General features: G+C 32.6%; 1 protein-coding gene across 1 annotated transcript in view; it reads left to right on the plus strand.

Annotated features, from left to right (window-relative positions):
- The window catches only part of LOC108748398 (dynein heavy chain 2, axonemal), a 51,942-nt gene that overhangs the window by 10,658 nt on the left and 20,237 nt on the right, over nt 1-21,047 (plus strand). Inside the window, exons 10-32 of the mRNA XM_018486547.1 lie at nt 589-781; nt 1,079-1,175; nt 1,493-1,744; nt 2,350-2,477; nt 2,765-2,883; nt 3,794-3,908; nt 5,086-5,219; nt 5,299-5,492; nt 6,784-7,012; nt 7,108-7,259; nt 7,344-7,594; nt 8,564-8,784; nt 8,876-8,990; nt 9,694-9,865; nt 11,225-11,400; nt 12,340-12,502; nt 16,264-16,488; nt 16,924-17,212; nt 18,418-18,555; nt 18,807-18,977; nt 19,307-19,598; nt 20,543-20,634; nt 20,739-20,942. Coding sequence (XP_018342049.1) covers nt 589-781; nt 1,079-1,175; nt 1,493-1,744; nt 2,350-2,477; nt 2,765-2,883; nt 3,794-3,908; nt 5,086-5,219; nt 5,299-5,492; nt 6,784-7,012; nt 7,108-7,259; nt 7,344-7,594; nt 8,564-8,784; nt 8,876-8,990; nt 9,694-9,865; nt 11,225-11,400; nt 12,340-12,502; nt 16,264-16,488; nt 16,924-17,212; nt 18,418-18,555; nt 18,807-18,977; nt 19,307-19,598; nt 20,543-20,634; nt 20,739-20,942 — 4,122 coding nt within the window. The remainder of the gene's footprint in view (nt 1-588; nt 782-1,078; nt 1,176-1,492; nt 1,745-2,349; nt 2,478-2,764; nt 2,884-3,793; nt 3,909-5,085; nt 5,220-5,298; nt 5,493-6,783; nt 7,013-7,107; nt 7,260-7,343; nt 7,595-8,563; nt 8,785-8,875; nt 8,991-9,693; nt 9,866-11,224; nt 11,401-12,339; nt 12,503-16,263; nt 16,489-16,923; nt 17,213-18,417; nt 18,556-18,806; nt 18,978-19,306; nt 19,599-20,542; nt 20,635-20,738; nt 20,943-21,047) is intronic.

A 21,047-nucleotide genomic window follows, 5' to 3' on the forward strand; every position in this document is an offset into this window, starting at 1 on the left:
CTTTCAATTTCAACACGTTTGAGATAAGCGCATCAAATTTTTCCTTAACATGTCCGCGTGTTCATACACACACACAATCACAATTTATTTTATATAAAAATTAAATTCTTTGTATAAAAAGGATACTAATTTCTGTATAACTGCTCGATAGATTGCTATATTTAATTTCATTATTGTTTCTTTCTTCTCAGAGTCACGCAGAATGGAAAGATTATTTAATGAAAATCGATACGCTAATTGAGGAAGCCATCAGATTGTGTTTGAAGAATTCTTTGACCATCATGTTCGAAGCTCTTCATGGTACTAACACGACAGGACCCTCACCTCTTCTATTAATACAAGCGGATATTATCGATAACAAAGTATGTCCATAACTATGCATAACATGTATAACATGCCATGCAACGGTATTACATCGTTTCATCATAAAGTTCTTGCGTATGTAGAGAGATAATAATAATTTAACATTTTTCAATCTAACTATATGACAAAAATACTTTAGCTAATTATTTTGTAGTTGCTTATTAGGAAAAAAAAAGACACAGTAAATACGAACAGAAGCTCTAAGTAGTTTATGAATTTATCTAGATAAGCTTTATGCCGAATCTCTTGGAGATAGCTACAGTGATAGGAAACATTTTGAATATTTTACTGGAGCCTTTGAAAGATGTCTCGCGGCTAGTTAAGAAGTTTAAAATGCTTCCAGATAAGAATTTACCCTTTTCGAAGTTATATAAAGTGGACCAAGAATTGATTGAACTCCAACAAAGACTCAATGATGGTGCTGTATATCATAGAGCTTTCCATGTCTTCCTTCATAGTTCTATTTTTAATTGCATTTATATTGATTATCGCAATATAATATATTAATAATCTTTTAATTAAAATTGCTTTAATCATTTTTATCAGAAATTGATCTCAATTTAGAATTCCTACTTTAATTTAATTTTCTAAGATTCAATAAGGAAATACTTTGTTACGTACATTATTAATATGTAATTTTAATTCGATATTAACTTATCAATTTTGATTTAATGTTACCTTTAATTTTATGCTATATTGATCTATCAATTTGCAGAAGTAAGTCATTGTTTTGTTCAAGTACAAAATTATATTAAGATCTGGGAATCTTTCAAAGACGTGTGGGAAGTGAATAAAGACTTATACATACAAAGGTAACGTAACAAGTATTATCATAAAAAAATATATTTAAAATGATCTTTCGCTTATATAACAATTCAGAAACCTTATCCAAGAACTGATATTTGTATTTAACGTGTTACTTGATTTATGTAAACAACTCTACTACAGTTTGCAGTTATAATATTTATTTAAAAATAATTTAATTTTTTATAAATTTTTTTAAAGTAACAAGGAACAAAGAGGGCATTAACAATTCATTTTTATATGTTACATAATTTTAATTTGCATAAATATGCAATTTAAGTTTCTGTATAAAACTATTTTGCTTATTATTTATTTCGTAAATTAGATATGAAAAGTTGAAACCAACAGCGGCATCCTTCGACGCGGACATAAGTAAATACCTCGACGTGATGAATAATGTCCAACTACAGGAAACGATGGCGACAGTGCATTTTCTAGATATAAATTTTGATGGATTGAAAGCCACTATCATCGAACATTGTTCAATCTGGCAACAGAAACTCACCACACTTTTATTACGCATGACCGATGCAATGGTCGACCACGTTTATCATTACATCGCTGAAAATTCCGCAAAGTTAGTTGCCCGCACGGGTTGTTATTCAAAGCGAAAAGAAGATTGCGTTTAGGATTAAAAAAAAATGCAATCTGGAAAAAGGATTGCTGAAAAAAATCATTTTATATCTCAGAGATTTTTACTCGTATATTTTTAGGCTTTAGATAATAGGTTTTTTGTAATGTGATAAAAGGAATTTAAAGCATGTTAAATTACATAAGTTTTTTTTACAGACAATTATTTGAAAGTTTCATAAATTATTAATGAAATTTATATTTAAATACTCATCTGGGACTAAAAAAAGAAAAACACGCACATAAATTTATTTCCCTTTTCAATTGAAAAGAATTATTGTAACTGTAGTCCGTACATTATTTTTATGCTCATTACTATGCTAAAAATTCTTTCCTAAAGTGTCTGCGTGATCATGTATTCCACTCTATTGCATAATTGAATCCTTCAGTTATATTCGTTTTCAGTCCTCGATCGATACTATTAATGTAAATTTCCTCAAGCTGAGCGGAACATTGGAGAGGCGTTGCTCGCGAGGCGTTACTCCCATAAATCCTGTCACGGGGCCTTTTTGAATTTCGAACTGAATCGTACGTGAATTCATTCGTTTGCAGAATAACGAAGGAACCGACGGATCTCATCAGCATGCAATCCGCGCTGCAATTGTTCGAGAGGCTCACCGCCGAGATTCCGAAAGAGGAGGAAGAGTTCCCCAAGATCCAGGAGCAATGCCAAACTTTGGGTAAACCTCTAAATGTTTCTCTGTGCTAAATAAGGAAGTCGATGCTCTATAAAATCGGTTAAGATCCATGTATTATTGCTCAAAAATGTGCAACACAATTTGCAAGTTTTGTAAACGTATTAGCTGCGTTACTAGAGACATGAGTTATAATTTCAAATTTCAAGTTTAATTACAAATGAATTCTAAAGGAACATTAATTGTCTTAATCTATTTACATTCATTTAATTATAAATAATTATGCATTCTTATAGTACACCATAGAAGAATGTATAATTTATTATTTCCAGAAAAATACGAAGTGCCTCTGACTTTTGAGTTCAAGAGAAAATTAAAAGACATCGACCGCTCCTGGACAGCTTACTTGGAGTTACTTGCCACGTGCGAAGTTACTTTGCTTGAAAAAAGGGTACGATATTCTCCTGGTATAAAAGAAAACTTCTTGAAACTTCGTAATAAAAAATTGAGTTGCGTCGACGTTGGCGTCAACGCTACCTAAAAGGGAAAATGAGATGTCAATTAATACTTTCCCAATTTTTTAACGTTACTTCACCGCGCATTAGAAATTCTTATATAATTAAAAAAATTAGTTTTACATAGTAAGGACATTTGGATATTTACAAAGTTCAAGTTAGTTAATAAAAAAAATGTGAAAAGCAGAATGCAAATTTCTTACTGTTTTACTTATAATTTTTAATGATATAAAATTCAATACGTTTAACTTAGAAATAAATCCTAGATTTTTATATTCTAACGGCGAAAAAATATCAATTGTTGTAAAATATTATTTCGTATCTATCATTTAACATATTTTTTTTTCCTTTAATAACTATTCTTTATAAACTTTCAAATATGCAGTTCTGTCGAAAACTTGCAATAAAAAAATATTATGTTAATTAAAATTTTTATTTTTTTTATAATATTGTCATAATAAGCTTATAAATGTTTTTATATTTTTATATTTAGTTTAGTTTCTACTTTTTGTAGAAAAGTCTATTCTAATTTAAATTCATATATCTATAATATAATGTTCTGAAATATTTAAAAAATCGAAAAACAATCAGTAATATACAATATGTTATAAATAAGTAATTTTAATTGATATGTAAAAACGTCAAGTAATCGTTTGCATAAAAGGAATCAGATTTGATTGTACATTCCGGGAATTCCGGATTAGTACATTGTAAAACATGTTAACATATAAAGAAAGATTTTAGACGTTATCTTAAGATATTAGAAATCTCAAATTTTACACATGCAAATATTTATAATAAGAGTAGTCTTTTTAACTATTGATTATTGTTTTAATACAACCATAGGATGAATTTGAACAAAGATTGTTGACTGATTCGATGATGTTTGAAGAAGACGTATCCTCCTTAGTACGTAAATTTAACGATACGGGGCCTTTCACATCCGACTGGAATTCAAAAGGTAAATTGGTTTACATATTCTTATCCAATGTGTAAATTCACGTTTGTCGTGAGATAAAGTCGAGTAGCTGCATAAATCAACTGCCATATCTTTTCGAGCGCTCCCCTTGAGACAGTGTATATCTTGCGTTAGAACAATATCTTGCAATCTATAATGGATTTGCATGACAATGAATGGCGTAAAATATTATTCACCATTTTAAAGAAGGATGTTAAAAAGAGGCCGATTTTTGCTCATAAAGATGTAAGTAAAAGGAATAGCGTTTTTTTTATAGATTTTGACTTCCTGAATACGATAATGTTAATAAAAAGTTCGAGATCGATAGGGAACACCTTGAAAATTTGAGTGGCGCTTCGTATCTAAAGTAATGTATTTAACATAAACGATCTTGTTTCCAATCAAATTATTAAAAAGTTTGTGGCATTTGGGGAACACCTTAAAAAGTAAGTAAGAATATTAAAATTTGTTCAAATCATGTTCATGCTCAATGTTCAAAGTGTTTCCTATCGATCTTGAACTTTTTATTAACATTATCGTATTTCGGAAGTCAAAATTTATAAAAAACGGTATTTCTTTTACTTACATCTTTATGAGCAAAAAAACGACCTCTTTTTAACATCCTTCTTTAACATAAAAATATTTATTATTTTATAATATTTTATTTAGAAATTTATAACAAGAAACAAATATGTAAGAAGAAAAGGGGAATAAAACACAAAGTGTTCGGGATATCAGACAAAAACTTTTGATAAGAATATTTTACTTATTTGTTATAATGAGTTAAGTGAACAAGTAACGTAGTAATAACGATTATTTGAAATATAATCGTAAAAATTTCAAAAAAATAGAACAGAAGTTCTAACGAGTACCTTTCCTATTGCAAATTGCAAACGTGCTATTTATTCATAGCACGCTTTGTGGATCACGTCCAACTGTTTGACATGCGTTTGTCGATTCCGGATCGGTTTTTTTCACGTGAACTTTACCTTTATAAACACACGAGCAACCATTATGATAATCTTGTATGCTTGGCTACGCGTTAAGTGAATTAATGCAGCAACTTGATCAAAGAACAAAAATTAATTGATTTTAACCTGATGTAGTGTTCATCGAGAAATATTGTTTTATTTTATCTATAGTGCAGTTATCTTACGGTATTATTATGTTGCTGTTACAGATGCTTTAAATTGGATAACTGTCTTCTGGAAGGAAATACAATCCTTAAGAGACAGGGAAAGTCTGTTAAAATCACAGCTGGCAATTTTTGGAATAAATTACCCGGATTCGCTAGAAATAGAGCAACTCAATAAAGTAAATGTCATTCCTATATACCATCTTCATGCACTTCTACGTGCTTATTCGACTTTTCGATGCTTTTCTACTTGCGAAGGTTGTAGCAGAGATCGAATTGGTGTGGCAATTGACGGACGAATGGAACGACGTTTGGGAACGTTACAAAACCGGAAATTTCTGGATGATAGAATTGGAAAAGATGGACACAACCGCTAATATCCTTCAATGGAAACTCACGAAACTCTACAGCGAACTCAAAGAAAAGAATTGGGAGATCGTCGAAAATACCAGGTGCGACCCAGTTGTAATCCAATTTCGAACGCGCGGTAAATATGTGCCGCCCTCGTGCATTTTTCACAAGGCACAAAGTAGTGTTTGCGAGCCATCCTTTAGCAGGATGTCAATTTATCGGTTCGCGAAAACTAGAAACCGGTCGGCCGCGTATAAACTGCACTCGTACGATAGATAGCCATTTTTCAAAATGACAGCAAGATGAGAGGGCTCGTGCACAGGGACGTAATCGACAATAATTGTTGATGATTGGTTGGAACATCAAATATCAAACGTTGTAGCGAGTGGACCTTTTTGCTGGATATTTTTTTTGTAGCATGCGAGAAATTCAAAAAAAAATTTATTGATTTGGAAGGTACGTATGTATCAACAATTAAACAACACTAGTAAAAACAATTACGAATTTTTGTTCTCCTCTTTGTTTTTTTTTTTCATAAGCAGCATATTTAGACCAATGCAGTACCTCGCAAGAAATAACGCAAAGGACAAAATATGCTTAATCCCACGTGTTACACAGCAGCGCTTATTAACCTTTGCACCGCTAAAGCGTACGGTTTACGTAAACTGCCAAGCATACTTGTACCACTCCTTTCGACAATACTTTTTGAAACTAACAAAGTGCACGTTCCGTAAATGGTTATGTAATTTCCAGCAGCTAAAATTTAACATTTATTTTAGACTTAAAAAAATAAAAAGAAAATATAAAATACATTTTTTGTTTAGAATATTTATAAAAAAAAAACATTCTGCATATAGAGAAACATTTATAAACTCTCACTATAAGTTCAAAATAAAAAAAGATTTATTTATTTTTCAATTTACTTTTAATTTATATTTAATTAATATTATTACAGTTTTTAATATATATAAGCTTTAAATAGTGTAATAGTTTTATAGTTAACAAGTAATATTAATAGATATTATATCAATTAGATGAAATTATGATGAGTGTTTTTTATATATCTTTATTTTTATAAATATCTTTTAAAATATACACACATATTGTTCTCTTACTTTAAAAATGATACAACTAAAAAAATTAAGTGCTTTAGAAAAAAAGAGAAATTTATATTTTTCAATTTATTAGTTTTATTTGTTAATTAAAAAAATTAAAAATTGTAAATGAAATTGAATTACTATAAAGGATAATATTATCCTGTAATTAAATAGTGTCTAAATTGTATTGTGAATTTATATTCTTAGAATCTTTCAAAATAATATATATTAATAAAAACAATAGATATAATGATTCTTTTTATATAACTTATTATACTAAAGAGCATATATTTAGGTCGAGGGTCGATAAATTTGGGCAGACATTATCGCTAATAACGGTATTGAAGAATCCGGCGATAAAACCGAGACATTGGAAACGGGTTAAAGATGCGATCTCTCAAGATTTCGATGAGACGTCGGAGGACTTTACCCTAGATGCGATGATTAGAATGCAAATGCATAATTTTGCGGAGCAGATTAACGAAATTTCTAACGCGGCTACGATGGAGCTCGCCATTGAAGTCGTAAGTCGTCGTTAATGATAAGAGTCATTATGATATATTAATCGTAAAACATTTTGCAAAACGATTGTACGAATTTAATGTGATGAACATTTCAGGGACTCCAACATATTAAGGAAACTTGGGAAGCGATGCCGATTGCAATGATCCCGTACAAAGACAGAGGAATATATAAATTGAAAGCTATAGGCGACTTAATTCAGACTTTGGAAGATCATCAGGTGCGACTTTTGTCCATGAAGTCAACGAGGTGCATTACACTTGCTAAACGTATTTTCGCGTTTACATTTCTAATGTGATACTAAATTAACTTAGCTATATTGAATTTTCTCAGGTTCGTAGAACCATTTGCTCAGGAAGTCGAGTACTGGGAGCAGACTCTGTCGACGATCGGCGAAGTTTTGGAAATGTTGTTGGTAGTACAGAGGGAATATATGTATCTTGACAATGTATTCACCACCGAGGATATCAAGAAACAACTTCCAAAGGAGACAGACGATTTTGACAAAGTGACAAGCGAGTTGGCTGAGCATACGTCAAGGATGGCTTCCCACGGTTTGGCGTTGCCAGCCACTCATATACCACGTATGTATCAAAGAAACGTTTCGAGAAAGAACTTGTTCATTATAACATGATATAATCCTAATTAAATTTAAAAAAAAAAAACTTGTACGGATTTTGTCGCGAGAACACGAATAAAAATTTAACGAGTTTACGCAACGCAGTTTAATTCTTTAAAGAGAAAAATTTAAACAAAAGTATCCAATTTAATTATATATTTGCAATAAAATTTTTGATAAGTATACATTAATACTTTTAAAATTTGTAAGAATTTTAAACAATCACTATTTAGCGATATTATAATTCTAATATATAGAATAGAATATTCAATTTACGTTATTGAAGTCTTTACATCATATTTTCTAATTGACCTAATTAATGTAACGTTTAATTACCGCCAGAGTTCTATCTCTTATTGTCATTTATTTATATTTTACGTATGTTTCAACTTTTATTATATCTTTACCTTCAACTTTAAAAATTTATTGAAATATGCATGGTTAATTTAACAAATATTTAAGAAGTTAAAAAAATCGTTAAATGCAATCGGTATATAAGAAGATAAAAATTCTTGCACCATTATAAATGTTCCCCATTCTCTATATAAAGTTCAACACTATATTTTTACAAAAAAGCATTTGTATTATTGTAAGTACAAAGTGTGTGAAATATAATTAATTAATCACACAAAAAAGGTTATTAAATCAGGCATTTTATATATTTACCGTGCACGATCATACTGAGCGTTGAACTATATAGAATTAAAATTAAGCTACCAAGTCTGAGTATTAATGTAAATGGATACGTACAAAACGTCTGTCCATTTTTAGTGCTAAAAATAGAGAAGGCGAGAGAGAGAGAGAGAGAGAGAGAGAGGGTAAAAAAAGGATAAAAAATCGAGCGACGTGTACGCGTACTGTAAAATAATGTAAATCTATTCTATTGAAAGCATTTGCATTTTTTCTCCGCTCTCCATCACGGCGATCCTGTTAGCTGGCTTGCTGGAAGTCCTGAACAAACTCAACGACAAGTTGGAGGTGTTGCAACTGGCGCTCGACCAGTTCCTGGAGACCAAAAGACGCGTATTTCCAAGACTCTACTTCGTCTCGAACGACGAGACGTTGGAGATCCTAGCTCATTCTAAACGACCGGACCTCATGCAGCCAAACATCAGGAAACTCTTCGTGAACATCAAGTCCTTGAAGCTCGGCAAGGTATTCACCACCGCTAGCCTCTTGTTCTTGTTTTTTCTGCATAAACGCATAGTCCCTAAAACCCTTGATATCGAAACTCTTTCGTTTTCAGTTGCTATCTGGGAAATATGTGGCTGATGGTATGTACTCAAATGATGAAGAGTACATTGAGTTTACTGAGCCGGTTTTTTTGGAGGGACAAGTCGAGTATTGGCTATGTGAGCTCGGTGAGTTCGTTTCTATAATAACTTTCTTAGGGAATGAATAATAAATCAATATATCAAATATTTGATCAAGAGTTTGATTAAAAACGACTTGGAATCCATCTCGACTTAATCTTAAAATCCGATTATCTTCTATGACACATAGTAGTTACTGTTCTGTAAGTTTAAGTATTATCTTCATAAATCCTATTTCCTGTTACCTCATTGGAATCTACACGCATGAACGCGTGCACACGTTGAGGAAATATGTACGTGAGAAGTTATAAGATCGTAAATTGCTTTTTGCAAAATCGAAAATGGCATTTCCACCACTTGAAATATGGAAGCGACAAACTTCTTTTATATGCACGTCGTAGAAAACTAGGAGAAAGATCAGCAACGTGTGAACGCGGTTTCATCAAATATTTACAGTATCATGTGGTATGCTCAGCACCGAGTGGCATTTACAACAGTGTACATTCGCCGCGTGTAAATAAAAGCCAACGTGGAAAATTGACCATAATTTATGCTCAATCCCGACATTGGCCCTCGCTCGCCGTAAATTATCCTGGGCACGGTGGCGTGCAACTTCGATTTCTGTTAACGAGAGATAAAAATGCGCGAACGAAATAGCGCGAAGGGGTGGAGGGTAAGGGAAAGACTAGTAGGTGAGAGGGTGGGAATTTGCAGCGGGATGCGTTCGTGAATAAAACGGTGGCAATTGCAGAGGCCGCGATGAGAGCGACCCTGCGCGAAGTGTTGAGGCAGTGTCGGACAGCGCTGCGAAAAATGCTCACAAAACGCGACAGGTGGGTGAAAGAATGGCCAGGCCAGCCGAGCATTACGTCCATTCAAATCCAATGGACGAGCGACTGCACGCGCACCCTGCTGCACTGCAAGTGAGTTCCCGTTGCCTATGAGAAATTTAGCTACGTTAGTTATGGAACGTGAGGTGAACAGGGCCGTTGAAGCTGACTCGAGCTTGAAGCTCGAATCGAGTCGGCCGAAGGCCACAACGCGACGGCTCGGAAAGGGTGGAAACGGGATAAACGTGAGGGCGGTTCTGATGGACACCGAGACGAGTCAGAGGAAACGGGACGGCGAGATGGTGATGTATATGGGTGAGAAAGGGCTTTCCTACATGGTAGAAGGATGCCGAGGGAGACAGGAGACACGGCAACTCTAATAAGAGAAATTTTGCATATTCTACGTCTCGTCGTGCGATCCGACGACGGCACCTCGAGCAGCAGCGCTCTTCCTCTCTCATTTGCATATACTAGCCCCGTACCGCGAATAATTTAACCCATACCTACAACGGTATCCCTATCTCCCGAATAAAATCCCTCCCGTCCCGAGTCTCTCCTGTAATGCTCATGTTACGCGAGGCCCAACATACATACCTCTCTTTGGCACGAGTGTCTCGGAAAAAGTACGCGAAAGAACGGCGCACATGGTCGAAAAAAATAGGGACTCGCTAGATACGACGGTGAACGAAACAACATTGCTAGAAGTGTATTGCAATGCTACGTTGTCATCTTACTCTTATTTCAGTTGACGCGTTGAACTTTACAAGAACATGAGAAACCTTATGTTAATAATTTCGTAGAGAGAAGACGACAATATTCACATTACTTTAACAATATTTTTGAAGAAAGCTATAAAATAATTTTTTCTAGGTTTTTAGAAGCTTTTTTTTTTTAAAAGAAAGGTAGATAAATATAGCGAGTAGATAAATTATATAGGGTGTACATATAATGAACTTTCAATATTTTGAAAAATGATGAGAAATGAAAATAAATACACATACGTATTTTGTAAAAGATGACAGAAAAAATTTCTTATGAAAATATTACTAAACTTTCACATGAGCAGCTTTAGTGAAATTCCAGATATATTTTCTGGCCACCTCGTTCTCTTGATATTATTCCCTTGGATTTCTTTTTCTGAAGGTAAATCAAGGACAATAATTTATTCCATCAAAATTCCGAACGTGAATATTTTGCGCAAATGAATTGTAGTTACTCTTAGTATCATAATTAGTGACATACTTTAGCGCACTTGGCGTAAAGTGAAATACCTTGATATTCTTCCTTATAGATATTATAATATATTTATGTTCGTTTTTATATCTAATTATTTCAAAATACCGAAGATATTCATTGTGTGCATCCTGTATAAAGGTAGTGTTGCTGCAAAATTAAACATTAGCTACTTCATTAAATCTAATTAGTTTTGTTTGATTTACCCACGCACTAAAGGATGATGGACTCAAAGCAGCCGTTGCGAAAGCTGAGAAAGAAGCATAACCAGGCATTAGACAAATACTCGGAAACTATACGAGACAATCTGAATAGGTTGGATCGATTAAAACTCAAGGCCATCATCGTTATCGAGATACACGGGAGAGATGTCATCGAAAAAATGTACAAAATGAGTGAGTGTCAAATTCAATTCGTATGCTCTATCTTCACGATCATATCTTTTATTTTCGTGCAATATTCGTTCACTATGCATTTTTGTTTCACCAACGTATACTCAATGTGTACACGCGGATGTAACCAACAAATTACAGACTTTATAGAACCATGCGACGCAACCGCATCACGTCCTGGCATTATATCGTTGGCGATATGATGCACCGCAAGTGAGGAAACGCCGGCGCGTTCCCTCTCGTAAATTTGTATATCGATAGTATCTCGAAAAAGAATACTGTAAAAAATATACTTATGTGACAGAGTGGATTTGTTTTGTTTTTTTTCAATATCAAATCGGCAAAAATATACTTCGAAAAGTTCTTCTCTTTTTAACACATAATAACTCTTATACATGTTGATTCTTTTTCGCTATAGTTTTTGCGGAAAGAACGGTTTTGCTGAAGTATCTAAATATTTAACTAGATACAGATCCGGATATAATTTTGTTTGAACCATTAAACTAATTATGTAGAATGCTTAAATTGCGTGTTAATATCAAAACTTTCTGAGCATTGCTTATCATACTTTAGATTCCTACGAAATTATTTTAATGGTCTAACAAAATTATTTTCAGGTTTGTATCCATTTGTGTATCCAGCTTAACAAATAAAAATTGTTCTTTTTATGTATAAGACAATAATAATACATTTATAATTTGAACTGACGTTCAAATTTCTTTTCTTTTCAAAAATTGCAGCATTCCAAGTGTTTCTTTTCGTAAACTAAATTTAAAAAAAAAAGAAGAAATTAGATTATTATACTTTCAGCAACATTAATATTGTAAATAGTGCGATAGTTCGGCTATAACATTTCTTGTGTACTTATTCTTATATGTTTTTTACGTTAATCCAAATGAAAAACGGGAAATCGCGAAAAGGTAAACTTTCCAAATTTTACAGATTGTAGAGATGTGACTGATTTCGAGTGGCAGTCGCAGCTAAGATTCTATTGGGAAGCGGATATTGAAGATTGCATTGTTCGACAAACAAACACTCGTTTCACATACGGACACGAATATCTGGGTAACACCGGAAGACTTGTAGTAACTCCTCTGACAGATCGGTATGTTTCTCTAAATATTTCACTTAATTGGAAAAAGTTAAACGTGACAGATATTCGTTTTACAATTGTTATTTTAATTATCTTCACACTTTACTTTTTTCTAACAAATAAATTTTTGAAAAAGTAGTATCAATTTATTTTTTAAAGTTTGATCTTTTATACTTAATTGTTTGGTGTAAAAATCTTTATCTGAACAACCTTTATATACACAAAAAAAACTTATTCTTTTTTTAAATAGATTCTCACGCATAACAAAACTTAGCTAAAATAAAAGATTATTCTTAGAAGGTTAAAGTGTTCAGAGATATACTCTTTGAAATATTGGATACATTGGCATATTTTGACATAAAATATGCAATATCTCGTAAACTAGTAATTTTTTGGTATCAACTGTATTTTAATATATTTATAATGAGATAAAGCACTTGATTTAGAAAAAAATACATAGTTGCTTTTCAAAGAAATTATACATTTTGCAGTATGCAATTTTTAGAAAGCTCCTTATTTAAATTCTTTATATGTTTTAATTCTTTATACTAATTGATTTATTCTATTGTAGTATTCGGTATATTAAGGTATAATAACAAAAAAATGAATATAGTGTACGAGATATTTCATATTTTATTTCAAGATAAATTATTGACTTTTTATGACTCTACTTTAATACTTTTATATGCAAAATAATTAAAGAAATTATATTAATAAAAAAATGTTTCTATCCTATTTTTAAAATAATGATGATCTTTATATAATCTTAAAAAATCGATTTGCTAATTCTGGCAGTCTTTTTTCAGTAGAATATCAGATATTTAATAGTCTATCATTTCCCTATAGATCATAATATGCAATTCATTATTATATGCGAGAAGTCCAAAATGGTAAAGTTCTTTAATATTTGATTAGATAGTAAAGTGGAAGTAAAATCGTGTGCAATTTTATCTGAAAACAGAATGGTACTTTTCATTAAATTATCATTAAAAAAGATAAATAATCTTATCGAAGTACACGACATTACCAATTCACTCAAACTTTTTATATAGTAAATACTCTGTAAAAATGTAAGTCGTCCAAGTGAATTTGTATGGTAAATACAAGTAATGGCATACGTACATGCACTCGATTGCGGAACCATTTGCAAAATTACTTTGTGACATTGCGACGTATTTAGTCGGTCGCCGTACTCCGCCCCGTTTAGCAATGTTGAAACAGAAGTTTCTCAGTGGTTATCGCTCGTGCGCTATAGTTAGTCACGTAGTTGGCACCAGATCGTGGCCAGCCGTAATTTCGTCTGTCACGCGCGTGGATAACACACGACGGCGTGGGTAATGCTTACTGTTCGACACATTGGCGGTGTAATACAACCCTGGTTAGGTCAGCGAGGCTGACGATTACAGGGATTGCTTGACACCGTTCTACATATGTCCGATTAGGTAAAGTTTTAAGTGCACCCTTGTATTTTAATGAGAGAACTTCTCACGATACTGATCGCATCAAATAGTTCATGTTACATGATTAAGGCAAGGTCGTAAACTCATGATATACTTATCACGCATCATACTTCACATAACTAGTTATATCTTAGCGAACAACATCACATGTGGTAGAAGCAATGTGATGATCGTTTAATTCAAACAAGCTGCGAGATGCTCCTTATACCCGAAAGAACTTAAATCTAACTCTTATTTCAAAAGAACTTAAATATACTCGGAAAATCTTAACCCTAGCTATACACACTAGAGTTCCAAAAAACCCAGCGATTTGCTAATTAAGATTTTTTTCGTGTTTTTGAACTTTTCTTTTTCTTTGAAACTATCTCTCGAAGCTCTATAATTCTATCGACTTTAACATATCATGGACTTATTTCTTAATCAATTCTCCATCGATTAAAAAAAAAATTAATTATAATATATTTATTTTTACGTAAGTTATATATGGTAACAAATATAGATGGGATCCTAAAGATCCGAGTGTGTATGTTAAGGGTAAAAAAAGAGTTTATATAACTAGGGTAAAATGATACCGAATTATAAGAGAAAGTAATGTAGTTAGGAAAAATGTCAGAAGGACGGATCTATTTTTTATTATTTTTCTTTTCTGTCTTTCATATTTCATATAAATTATAAAATGTCTAGTAGGCATTATGTAACAATAATCATACTGTCACCATTTGTGTATTCTCATTTTTATGTAAAACTTATTTGTATGCAATAAATTAGATTAAATACTGTGCTATTTAAAATTAATTAATAAATAAAATTAATAAAGAAGTGTACAAAAATCAATCCAAAGTGTTCAACTAAATTAATTTTTATGAAACTTTCACTAAACATTCTATTATAGATATTCTATCATAAAATCATATTTGTGAAAGGATTTTATGTAGAGATGATGATGACACAAGTGAAACTAGATCATCCTTCTCGGAATTTAGTTGCTAACCAAAAGATTTGCAAACCATTAAATGACTAAGAGAACACTGCGAATTTTGCAAAATTAAAGAATCGATAAATGGAATCGCCGAAAAGAAACATTATTCAAAAAAGTGTGGCACCATTCTATGTTCTAAGTCACCATGTTGGCTCTCCCGATCATCTTTACACAAAATTTGCTTTCACTAATTTTGTGACCCAGTAGAACATTTGGAGAAAGTTTTATAACTATTTATTTAGTTAAACGTTCTCGTTCAATTTTTAAGTACTCCTTAATGAGATTACGCGTGTAAGAGACATCTATTTAAAAGATTTATAACAAATATCTAAAAAATTAAATTATCGTATAATGTTGTCAAGAATACACATTTATGGTATGTTTAAAATTAATCATATTCAACAAAAGGTGGGCCTTTTGCGAAATGCTCACCGCCTCTTGTGCATAGAGTTCGCGCAGATGCAATTTCGATCGATGCGACCCGTAATATCGTGAATACGCCTAGCCATATAACTCGACGCAGCTCTCAATGTAATATGCGGTGTAATGACAATGCGATGCGATCTCAAGAGCGGTTTCGAAAGGAGACTTGGCGCGCTGCACATCAAAGGCTAAACAAACGATGTCCTGCTCTTCGCTGCTTAACGTAGTATTGATTTAATCGCAATAAAAGGCTACCGCTCTTGTTGCCTTAATTTATAGACGACGATTGCCATCTCGATACATTTATCCGCTCTCTCGGTCCTAAAGATTTGTCTTGCGGAAAGAAGACAACGCGCTCCACTTTCCGCGGCGTTCCGACCATGTAGGAAAGACTCTCAATCTTTTCCGTGTCTTTTATGCCTCTCGTTTCCCTTCTTCGAAGGTGGATAAACTATTCTGTGTTTCGAATAGACGCATTAAATCGCAAACCGCGTCGGAGCATATGCACATCCTCTGATGTATTTCTCGAATCGAATGCCAGAATTGCAGCTGTGTTCTCGGAATACGGATCTGATGGTCGGGATATTTCGCCAATTCGCTGTAAATTACATGAAAATCCTCCTCGTGCCCATACGGGACGGGGAAGAAACATAATCCTTGCGTTTAATAAAACGCGACAATATATACATACACTTGTGTTATCGCTTGAACGTTACTTTTAAAACGTATGTACATTAAAACGTATGTACGTACAAAATAATATAATAATTATACGGTTTGGTAATCGCAAATTGTATGAGTATTTAAAGCGCTCACGTTTGTTAATTTCACTCCCTGCATATATGTCACGTATTATCGCGTATTAATAATAAGTAATAAAAATAACTTTTTTGCATTTATGTCTCGTGCAGATGTTATATCACGTTGACAACTGCCCTTCATTTGTATCGCGGTGGTAGCCCAAAGGGACCTGCGGATACCGGAAAAACTGAGACCGTAAAAGACCTAGGGAAAGCGCTGGGTTTTAACGTAATCGTGCAGAATTGTTCAGAAGGACTGGACTACAAAAGTATGGGCAGATTATTTTCTGGACTGTCGCAAATCGGCGCCTGGGGATGCTTCGATGAATTCAATCGGTGAATATTTTTGAAGTCCTTGAATGGGTATTTTTGCAAACGAAAACGACATAAACCTCATCGAACTTCTTCAAAATGCATTTTGAAAATTTGATAATGCGCATACTAAAAAAAAGATAACTTATATATACTTTAATTATTGTAGAATGTATAAAAATTGTTTATTTCATCCCTTACAGAAATTTAGTACTGGAAGGTAATAATTAAGTACTTTTTTACCGTTGTTCAATACTTTAATATTCAAAATAAGTAATTAATCATCACCTTTCAGTATCAAATTGGCCAGTATTGGATTTCTATAAGGGATTCTTATTTTTTCGTTACGCAAAGATAATTAGTTTTCTCAAACAACTTTCTTACGTGACGCGAATAAAAAAAACTACAGATAAAAAGACAGATAGAGAAAGATTACAAATATCTTTCTCTTAATCGCAGAATGAACGTCGAAGTGTTATCTGTAGTGGCGCAACAGATTTTATCGATACTGACCGCTCTCGCCCAGAGACTTACGAGGTTCATTTTCGACGGCACCGCTATACCTCTAGTACACACCTGCGGCATCTTCATCACAATGAATCCTGGTTACGCCGGACGTACCGAGCTTCCAGACAATTTGAAGTCTATGTTTCGACCAATCTCGATGATGGTGCCGGATAGTTGCATGATTGCTGAAATCAACCTATTCGGCGAAGGTTTTGGAGACGTACACACGTTAGCCAGAAAAGTTACTTGAAATTTTAAACAACTTTTAATTTTAATATAAATAATTAAAGGTTTTTTTTACAAACAGTTTAAAAAGTTAAATTTTTAGAAAATAAAAAGCTTCTTACATCTTTAAACCGTTCATTGTATAAATATGTTAATTTTTTTTCCGATAAATAATGGGTATAAAAACAAAGTTTAGATTTTTATAAATATTTTATGACAAGTTAAAAAAATAACGTCTGAATTTGTTTGGTTCTCTTGCGGAAAAATATTTATTATCTATTTATCGTATATCTCTTATAACAGTAATAATCATAAATGTAAAGAAGAAAATATTATTTAAAATCTAAAACAATAATTTTTTATTTCTTATTTACAAAATTTTATAAATGGTTCTTCACAAAAACATTTTTTGCAAATATTAAATACTCTTAAGCAGTGTCCATACTTACAATAGAATATTATAATGCGGAATTTTATGATCAATAATACTGTCCAATGAATATTTTTAATTAATGGTGATCTGAATCTCTTGATACTTGAATATCAGAGAATGAAGATATTTGGCTCACTGTCAATGTTCTACATCAATTCATCACACACGATCATCATTAACATTGTCAGTATCTGCTGGGTACTGACACTATTATTTAACGTGTAAAGTTCCTGTAACGGCAACATCATCGCGTAACACTGACGCAATGTGTGGATGGTATTCCGTAACATCGCACCGAATATTTAACAGACGACGATATCGCGTCAGATGTTACGCGGTGTACACCCATGTTACGGATGTTACTCGACGGATGTTACAGTTGCGATGTTCTGCTGCAAGTGTGGACACGGCTTTATATTTCCCGTTTTCTGTTTAATTTCTGCCACAAAATTGTTTACGATATAAAGCTGTTAATAGGAAATGATTTGGCATTATGATCCAGATTTTTTTAAATGGATTCTTTTGGCTTTTGTAGAAAACCCTTTAATTTTGTAAATTATAAATAATAATAATAATAATAATAATACAATATCATTAAATATTTATGAAACTATTTTCAATAGTTAAATGTTAAATATTATATAAATATTTAATAGTTAAAAAAAGTTAAATAGACTAAATAAATCAATAACTTCTGAATCATTTTTTGTACTTATTTGAAGTAATTTTAATATTACTTTGATATTATTAGATTTGCAGAAAATTCTACATAATACTTCACTTTGTAGATTTTTACTTTGTACTCACTCGCCCAGCAGCAGCTTAGTAAGCAATATCATTACGACTTTGGTTTGAGAGGTATAGTAACGCTGACTCGATATGCTGGCAAAAAGAAACAACTGTATTCCAATTTGTCTGATGAAGAGGTGACTATTCGACTGAATTTAATCTTTTTCAAAAATTTTACTATCTATTATTTTGAAAGCAACAAAACGTTGCTCAAATATTGAAGAAGAAGAATAATATAAATTCGAGTTATTTGTTGCTAGTTATTTGAGTTAGTTTTATGCTATTACATTTATCTGAAATCTTTACAAAGCAATGGAAACGCAACAGTTTCTTGTGTTATGCGAACATTTACCATGAATTTGCATTAGCCAAGTTGAATGTTATTTAGATAATTCTCCTCGCCATGAAAGATATGAATGTTGCCAAGCTTACCTCGGATGACCTATCGCTATTCCTCGATATCATCACAGATCTTTTCCCCCACGTAGACGTACCGACCGTGGATTACGAGGAAATTATCAGTTATATAACCAGCGAGGCAATCAAGTTGAAGCTGCAGGTAATCTACTTAGGAAGGATATAACGTAACTCTCGCTTGCTGGAAGCGACCAACGCATTATGTCAGCCCTAAGGATATTTATCGAGCATTTATCGAGAAATTTTTTATGCTGATCCAACGCTTACAAATATCAATTTGTATATGTTAAAACTAATATCCTTCTCGGGTCATCATTCTAATTTCCTTCTCGGATCATCATTCTAATTAGAATTTTAATTTTCAACGTTAGCAAAAATATAATTATAGAAATTATTTGGATTAATCACTGGATAAGTCATTTAGCTGGTTACAATGGGATTAATCAATCGCTTACATTATCCTAATTACAGCCAATTCCTATGGTGGTGACGAAAGTTATTGAGCTGTACGAAACGAAGAGCTCGCGTCACTCAACGATGATCGTCGGTGCGTCAAACACCGCAAAAACCGCAACGTGGAAGATTTTACAGAATACGATGACGACAATGAAGAGCGATGGAAAGCCGAGCTTTAACACCGTTCACGTACATCCCATTAATCCTAAGGCACTGAGTCTCGGTGAACTCTACGGCGAGTACAATCTTTCCACCGGAGAATGGCTCGACGGAGTGATATCGTCTATCATGCGGAAAACTTGTTCCGGTAAAGCGCTTGATTGATTGCGATGTAATATGTGTAATGTAATAAGTATGTTAGACACTGAGAAGCCATGCATATCCAATAATTTATACAAAATATTTAAGATGTATCTATTAAGATATCGCTTCTTTACTTCAAAGGTGACACAATTAAAGAAACGTAATTTGTTAGTTATTACTAAATGAGTTAATTAAGTCAATTATTTTAGCAATCATCAAAAGTGAACTAAGTTAACTTCATAAAAAATCGTCAAAATAATAACAACTAAAAAAAAAGGATTTTTAATGATTGTGAGACGAAAATAACAAAAATGATTCTTGATCATATTTATTAAAAACATATTTTTTTTGTAGATATTATTTGATTAGTTAATAATTTTCTATCAAATTAGAAAATAATTTTTTTCTTTTTTTGAGAAACTAAATTTTTTACTTGTATCATTTTTTAAATAAAAAAGCGATATATTTGGATATTTTTTGTTTAATGACAAATCAACACAAGTGTTGTTCTGTCTTTATTATTCATTGATTGTTATAAGAAAGATAAAATGTTTGCGTCAACTTATATCACTAAATAGAAAGTACTTTCCATTTATTTTATTATATATATAAGCAGAATTGCTTATGTAGAAGATATATATTAAATATAAAATCTAAGAAAGAAAAACGCCATTTATGCAAATTCGTAAATTTTATAAAAGATATTCGTTACAAATATGGGATAAAAATGCATAGAATAAAATATTAATATTGCATTATACACATCACTTAGATAATTTAAAAGTATCACCCTTGAAATGTGATAATTATGAATATATAATGAAAATAAAATGGAAGGAAGAAAGGAAGGAAGAATATGAGCAAAATCATTAAAATGGAAGCTTGTTTCGCTAACACGAGTTGTGCCTAGGAAATACGCTACTATAAAATTCAACGCTCTTTTGATAGAAGATACTCCCGACGAAAAATGGATCCTCTTTGACGGACCCGTGGACGTTGATTGGATTGAGAACATGAACAGTGTCATGGATGACAACAAGGTATAACTTCGTCCATCCTTTGCTTCTCCTCTCTTTTTTCTTGGGGTGAAATTGCATAAGATTAACTAGTGCTTTTTCTGAAAATAAAAGCACTGCATTTTAAGGTACTAACCCTGGCAAATAACGATCGAATCAGTATGCCCAATCAAGTCTCGTTGCTCTTCGAGGTGCAAGACTTGGCTGCCGCCTCTCCCGCGTCGATCTCCAGAGCGGGCATGATTTATAATGATTATAAGAACCTTAGTTGGCGACCTTATGTCGATTCGTGGTTGCAAAAGTATAGTGCTAAATCAAACTTCATTGATGAAGTAAGAGACACCTTCCTTAAAATTGATTGAAAATTATCGCCATGACCCAGTGAAGCATAACAGTTTCATTACTTTTCAATTAGATGAATCGGCTGTTCGAGAGTC

This window comes from Trachymyrmex septentrionalis, unplaced genomic scaffold (genome assembly GCF_001594115.1).
Source record: "Trachymyrmex septentrionalis isolate Tsep2-gDNA-1 unplaced genomic scaffold, Tsep1.0 scaffold22, whole genome shotgun sequence".
NCBI classification, from domain to species: Eukaryota; Metazoa; Arthropoda; class Insecta; order Hymenoptera; family Formicidae; genus Trachymyrmex; species Trachymyrmex septentrionalis.